This window comes from Pundamilia nyererei, unplaced genomic scaffold (assembly GCF_000239375.1).
Source record: "Pundamilia nyererei isolate P.nyererei 1_Seehausen unplaced genomic scaffold, PunNye1.0 scaffold00066, whole genome shotgun sequence".
Classification (NCBI taxonomy): Eukaryota; Metazoa; Chordata; class Actinopteri; order Cichliformes; family Cichlidae; genus Pundamilia; species Pundamilia nyererei.
Genome location: NW_005187467.1, coordinates 2,065,697 through 2,073,477, shown reverse-complemented (window position 1 = coordinate 2,073,477; position 7,781 = coordinate 2,065,697). Strand labels below are relative to the sequence as shown.

General features: G+C 37.8%; 1 protein-coding gene across 1 annotated transcript in view; it reads left to right on the top strand.

Moving 5' to 3' along the window:
* gbe1b (glucan (1,4-alpha-), branching enzyme 1b) overlaps positions 1-7,781 on the top strand; it is a 106,652-nt gene that overhangs the window by 11,551 nt on the left and 87,320 nt on the right. The window contains exon 2 of the mRNA XM_005735981.1: positions 6,673-6,842. Coding sequence (XP_005736038.1) covers positions 6,673-6,842 — 170 coding nt within the window. The remainder of the gene's footprint in view (positions 1-6,672; positions 6,843-7,781) is intronic.

Sequence of the window (7,781 nt, the reverse complement as noted above, 5' to 3'; positions counted from 1 at the left end):
TTCTGTCGCACCACTCAGCCAGACGATCCACCTCCTCCCTGTAGGCGGCCTCATGCATGCATCTTCACCAACCCTCTTTAAAGGATTGACCCGTATTTTAGTTACAGTAGCTATTATCTCTTTTGAGAGGGTAAAACTTACCTCAGGGAAACAAACACACAACAAAAATCTAAAAATAATAATAATGATAATAATAAATTAAACATGGTCAATGATTCACTGTCTGATCTAAAGACACCTGTATTCACTGGGATTTGATCGGATGTGTACTACAAGTTTCAAGCAGTCTACCTCCTCACTACTAAAGTCCAGAAATGCAGGAAAACTACATAGTTGCAGCAAAGGAAATGTCAACACCCGATTACGACACAGCAAAAGTGCAGCAGAGGACAACATCAAGGCAGCTTTACTATTTTTGACAAGAGTTTGAATCAGACACAGTCTTCTCTCACTAATAATATGGTTTTAACTTATTCACGTGACATTGTCTGCATCAACACAACTAATCCGATGTGGTGATAATCTAAATCCGTTCACAGCATAGGGCCTGCTGTAACACCCATGCAGACTGGGAAAGAATTGGGCAAGAAAACTGACACTTTATCTGCTGTTTCAAATTGTCTGGCTTTAGCGCTTTTTTTTTTTTTTTTTGTCAGTCCAACCTTTCATCATCATCTGTGCTGTAGACACATTTTTCTTTCCCAACTTGCGCACCTGGTGAAGTTCAGAACAGCAAAGACGTGATTAAGAATACTTTGTGGTTCTTTGTAGCAGTTTGAGAGGCCGCACACGCATACTGGATTCAAGCCAAGCAACTCCTGAACCACTTCCTTCGTGCCAGAAATGAGAAGATGACTGTCTTCAGTAATCTGAACATGACCTGAGCTACAGTATAATGTTCCATTCATTCATTCTTGCATGGACACAGACAGCAGTGTCCAGCAGTGATGCCATATTTACAAAAATAATCAGATGCTTTTTTTGCAACCTCGTCCTCGGGCACAGCAAGGTCATACGAGGAGGCAATGGAAGAATCACGATTCTGCTCTGTCATGAGATGTAGTGACAAATGCACATCGCCGAGGCCTTCACTTTGGCCATCAGGCTCTTTAACAGATGATTCAGAGAACTATTTCCATCTACTCCATCATGATTGGGGAGACGGATAGAAGAGAGGAGGAGAACAAATCATTTATCCTTAGTTTCAGAATTTTTCTACACGCACAATCAGGCTCAGCCATGAAACTACATGAACACATGATTCCAATTATAATCCAATTATTGTAGTTAGTAGATTCATTAAAGACATTCGCATAAGGTCAATTTGATATATAATGAAGACTAGGTAAAGTCTGCTGGTTATCATTATTATGTTTCTGGTCAACACCAGAAAGAAAATTCTGCATTGTTATGCTTTTATAATTAGAGCTTTGAGGCAAGATAAAGGTTTGTGCAATGTCTAATCAAGTGAAGGTGACCCTCACATGTACTTTGAGTTAACTGCTCATTAGCACAACAAAACACAAAAATAGATGGTTGTGTGGTCGACATTAGACCTTGTAACATTAACAAATTAGCATTGTCACTGTGAGCACTGTGAAACTGTGTTGATTTCTGTCAGATAAAGTAAAACGTACTGATTGTGCTCACCGTCGTGCGTTTTCCAAGGCAAGAAAAACCCTACTACCAAAGCATGTTGTTTTAAGCTGTCTTGTTTAAATGCTTTATTCATTTCTTTCTTACTTTAACCGCTAAGATATTTCTTTGAACTTGGTTCATTTTCTTAATTTCAAAATTAACTGTCATTGAACAGTTGCACTGAAAAAATGGCATTTGACACTAGAATCAAAAGAAAGGTGCCATGGTAAAGTATAAGTGTGTTAAGATGAACAACAGCTCCTTGAAAAAGGTTTTCAACCAAGCCCAAGTTTTGTAACTTAATATAAATGTGACAAAATCTCCAAAGAGACCCTCCTGCCCAGCTCCCAAGAGAGAAATTCTAGTTGGCATCCATTCCTGCTGCTGGGCATGGGAAGAGCTTGACTATTCAACTTTTCTTTATGGTCTTTTTGTCTTCGGATTATCCAATCTCGACGTCATGCTGCTCTGCTTTTTTGCCCACTCCACTTCAGTCTCCTGCAGAGTTTGCTTCTTTTGTGGCCCAGAGGAGGGAAGATCTTCTCCCACTGGAGATGATCGATTCTCCACTGCTTCTCTGTGTGCTTCAGAGTTGAAGTCAAGTTTTTCCAGCTGTTTCTGAGCCCCATTTCTCGTATTCAGGAGAGTGTCTCCAGCTGGTCTGCTTTCTTGGACGATATTTGAGCCTCAGATTTCTCAATGGTGAGCTCTTTTCTGGCTTACCTTCTCAAGCACCTGCTAAACCCTAACTCTGATTTTCAATAGAGCTGTTGCCAGCTCATTAGCTTCCTTTTGTGCCTTCTGGACTTTGGTCTTGCTTTCAGCAGAGCTTTATCCAAAGGTCTACGTTTTCCCTCTTGTCCTCATGGTCTCAGCATGTAACTTTGAGAAAAAGAGCAAATATTTTTACTTTATTTTTACTGTTTGAAATCACATCCTTGCATAAAGGAAGTGGTACCTCAGTGTATTTGAGGGACACATAAAATTTATGCCATACAGTAGTTTTACTAATTTATGACTTCATAAGCACAAAGTTCTGTCCATGTGTAGCGAGACCTTATTTAATTAATGATACTATTAAGTGTTTATTGGCGTTGGTTGCTGTACTTTGGTACTTGGGGTAATTACCAATAAAGTGTAAAACACCCATGTGCACAAAAATGTTTAAAAAAAGCCTGAAAAGGAAAATGCACATTTTTAGTATTGAATAGAAACTACCAAAACATAAACCAAGAGGACTGACACCACATGGGATTTAAGTAAAAGCTTGGCTGTTTATTTTGACAAGCTTTTGTAGCCTAGAAGACCCTGAAGGGCTGTGATCACCATCCAAGTCAACTGATTGTCAGCAACATTATGTCAGTACCACCTCCCAAGACAGTGAGAGTGAGAACATAACTCTAAAACATTACATTTGATTTACAGAAATGTATTAAACATAAGGTTCTGACTGATCATTTCTTTACGTCCGGAGTCATTATTAGATATGAATGATTGATGAAGTTATGGATTAATACCTAGAACTCACTTTGGTTGTGACCAGTTAGTCCTCTAAAGTTGCAGGCAATTTAATAAAGCCAATGAAGGCTACTACAAGACTACTAGGTACAGATGCCTGCTGTTAATTAAACCATGTATATCCCACAGATATGCATATATCATATATTCTAAATTAATCCATATTTGCTCATCTTGTACAAAAATAACATCATTCTTATGGTGTCCTTATGCAGTTGTACATAGCAACAACATAGTTACTTTCTAAACAAACATTGATGAATGAATATTCTGTCTTTGCAGTTTAAACCAAACTTATAGCCTTTAAGGAATATTTGGCCAACTTGATATTTTAAGTGAAAATGTGTTTTCTGTCTAAAACTGTCCGTTATCTGACACGGGGATGAGAATTTTGTTGTATGAAGTGGTGTTGCAGTAAGTGTGATCTCTCAATTGTGCCACAGGATATTTTTCTTTTCCAATATCTTTGTAGATAGAGAAGTTATCTAAACCAAAAGATAAGAGATCCAGGACAGAAATCTGTTCTTCACATCTATAATCTCCCACTGCTCTATTACCACTGAATGGGAGACGGGACAAAACACTTTTGTAATTTCAAGCAACAGGGATTAGTAGTGTCTCTAGTCGTTTGCTACCTCAAAATGAGCAGCGGTGTATCTCTCGGAAACTGAAATATTGCTTTGCACTATAGAGAAGCCTGTTATAAAATTCAGCCATGTACCAGAGGTCTGTCTCATCTCTCTTAGTCCATTATCAATATTTTGGTATTGATAATGGACCCCAGCATTATGTAAAAGGAGTGGATTAGTAAACAGTGTTCTTTCATATCATACTTTAAGCTTCACTAAATAGCATATAGAATTTGTTCGTTTGGGCATATTAACAGTGTACAGCTTCTTTCCACTGTGGTCAAAGGGCTAAGAATGGCATTATTTGGGTTTATGGCTCTTAATATGCAAAGAGATCAAGTACTAATAAGATATATCACATTGCATAATGATTATATTTTTTAACCTCCTAAGACCCGAACTCTTCCTTGGCATGCATTTTTAATTTCTCTGTGATATTTGGGCATATTGGGACCTGATGAATATAAAAACGAAGAACTACCCGATTTTTGATTTTTGATTTTTACCTAATTTTGGTTTCTAAGAAAAATGAGAGCCACATATGAGATATTCATTTAAAATTTCGATAGAACAGTTGCAGTATAATGTCCTCGTAAGTGGATATCAGGCCCTTGTAGAGCAAGATTGAGTATTTTGGTCTAAATAACCCAAAATGTGATGTCCACATATGTGGACGCCAGGTCCTAGGAGGTTAAACATCTGACTACAATTGAAAATATAAAATACACACATATTTTCATTGTCTGACAAATAATCTAGTTTTCAGGGAATGTAAGAAGGAAGAGAGAAGTTGTGGGGAGACCGCTAGTTTTGCAGTCATGATTCTGATCTGCTAGCTTCAGGACTTCATGGCTAACAGTGAAGAAAAGTGGGTGGAGATGGTAGAATGTTTCGCAGACAAATTTTGACTATGGATACCATGTGCAGTCCAGTACTGTAGTAATCTGTAGAATTTGCAACTAATGTAAAACATTTGGATATTTATGGAAATATAAAGCCAGTGTGAGGATTGAGGTGAGGACAGTTAACAACTTAATCCAAACTCAATTTTTAGATAAATGCACAGGGCGGAAAGGAGAGATATACTGCATGTGTTTGATTTATATTTGATAAGAGTAACATTTGTTTTTGCTGTACCTTTAACCCATCCAACCAAACTCACTATGTTTTATCTGAAGTAGAACCAATGTAAAAGATGACTGCATTCATACACTACTGGATTTTGGCTCTTGAGTCCCTCTGCTCCAACCTCCTTGAACCCATTAGTAATGATAACAGACATGACTTTCATGCCTTCTAATACTGTGGCACTGAAGCACTGCCACAGTGTGAATCCATCCTTTGTCCATTTTCTCAGTATATTCTTGAAACTGTGACAAAATGGCAAAGGAAGCATGTGGCAGCGTTCGTTGGACTTAAAAGGTTTACATTTGGCAACCACTGTCTGTACCCACTATGCTCAACACAGGGAGCAGCTGCTGAGAAATGGCGCTGTTACTTCAGCCCATCATCACTAGCCCCAGGGCATTCATAGGCCAGTCTGAGCTTGGCTTCAGGGCTATAGGGGAGGGAGTGCACTTAACTCTGCTGGTTGCAAGAGGCTTTCTTTACCGGGAGGGGATCTGATATGGACACCGGCTTGGCTGCTGGAACTTAAGTGAGATAAATTGCAAAGTAGTTAGTCTGTCCTTTGCAGTTGAAGGTAACGGACAGGTTTATCTCTCAGGATATGTCTGTAGTCACACATTCTTGATGCTATGAGGCAGGTTTGCATCCTGAGGGTAGACCTTGGAACCTTGTGAGCACAGAAATATTATGAGCCGCTGAATGTGCTTGTTTTTTGGGTCCCTCCCCCCAAATATATCTTCTATGGACGACTTTCATATGCATATCGATACATGCATGAAGTGCATAAGAGAATGTTTTAACAGTTATGATCTATGATCTAGCGTAGAACAACACAAATGAATGGTGAAACCTTCTGACTGTGATTGTTTTTAGAATAATTTTTGAACATCGACAGAGTACAGCAGAGGGACTTCATTTTCTCATACCTGAATCAGAATCAGAACACTTTATCAATCCCTAAGGAAATGTATGATTTTGATTTTATAATTTGGTGCTTAGCGATGATTTTTTTTGTGTGTGTTTACATGCCCTTGCTCTTGTGTTGCTCTACTTACAAGTAAATAATTGAATCAATGTAATTTCAAATGATCTTTTACTTTATATAACTTGGAAAATGTTTATAAAATAATATATGATATTCTGTTTGTTTTGTTTTTATTTATATGTAAATTATGACACTAGAATGAAATCGAAAGCCTTTGTATGGTACCTTTCAAAATACAATTAGCAGAAATTAGGAGAGCTACTCATGGTTAGTGCACAGTTACACAGCTAACTAAAAAATAATTAGATAAATATATACATGAATACACAGTTAAATAAAAAATAATAACTGCACAGTGATGAATTTCGCAAGAATGATTTTATTGCATATTTTAAAAGTTACACAACGGTAATTCTTCCACTTACAGAGAGTAAACATTAATAAAAATGAAAAATCTTTTAAAAGAAAACCCAAATGAGATAAATGGGTAAGTTTTTAAAGAATTAACCTCAGATTTATTATAAATCCACAGCTGATTCGATCCAGAGAAAGTTACTGTGGAGAAAAAAAAAGGGAACATGCCCGCTGAAGTAGAAGCAGAGGAGACAGCTTGATGCAATGGGAGGAAAAATCAGTTGCAAGTTATTCTGTGCAGAATTCCTGAAATCTATTCAGCATAATATACTGTATAATATCAGATATAATCATCAAATGGTACATTAACTGGAGGACTTTCATTCATGCGTGTTTTTATGTGTTCTCTGTGCTTTGAAGGTATGAGTTGCTACAGAAGCAACTTTTCCTGCTGGAAGAGGCTGAGGGAGGCTTTGACCAGTTCACACGCAGTTATAATACCTTCGGTGTGCAGCGAAGGCCTGACAACAGCCTGTATTTTAAAGAATGGGCTCCAGCTGCAGAAGCCCTCTTCCTTACAGGCGACTTCAGTAAGTAGCTTGAGAAGAACCGTCTGTTCTGTCTGTGACACCAGGGTGCTGTGCATGTGATATCCGAGTTGTTTCCTTTAAGCTTAGTGAACTTTCTTGCTGTGTATAATTCTTGACACAATGTGGATGTAGACACCCTTAAGGTGGAAAGTTGTCACTGTCACTTTAATGCTATTTCTTTTTCAGTGCTTCATGTGTGCTGGGGAATCTGCTTTACTCCCAGCAGAAATCCTCATTATGCTTAAAATAAAAAACATAGGTGAAGCTGGTAAATTTCTACAGTAGCAATCAATTTCTAAATAACATTAAAATACAGAAAATGCAAATTAATTTGAAGCTGCATAAACAGTTTGACACCCCCTCCCCCGAAAAGAGAAGAGATTTCAGTGCAGAGCGAAAGGTTGCATGTCTCCATAGTGCATTAAATAAAAAATTTGACATTTTTGCGCTCCTGAACACAAAAGGGCAAGAAATTAAGAAAACACAGTGTGCCGTGTTTCAACAGTATCATCACTTTTGAACAGCCGACATGGGAGTTGAAAATGTGGAAGATATTGATTACACAGGATAAACTTGCATACTGAAGGGTAGCTTTTGAATGTTGGGAGTGTTTGTTAATATTTTAGCAGCTAGTTATTTCATCATCGCTTGCAAAGTTGTTGAGAGTGCAACCTCTGTGTTTGCACTGAAATCTCTATTCCCTCTGGTCCCAACTTTGGAAGTAATTTAATGGACTTTCGGATTTTATTTTTAGTTAATGGATGTAGTGAAAAATAGAGCAACATTGTTTCGTTGTATCATCCTTAAGGTGATTGACTGAGACAAGCTGTCGTCTCTCAAGTGTTTTTCACAACCATTATTTTTATTATTAGTAATATTATTATTATTGGTCCCTGTCTCTCCCCCAATCAATCCTTTGATTTTTCTGAAAATCGACAG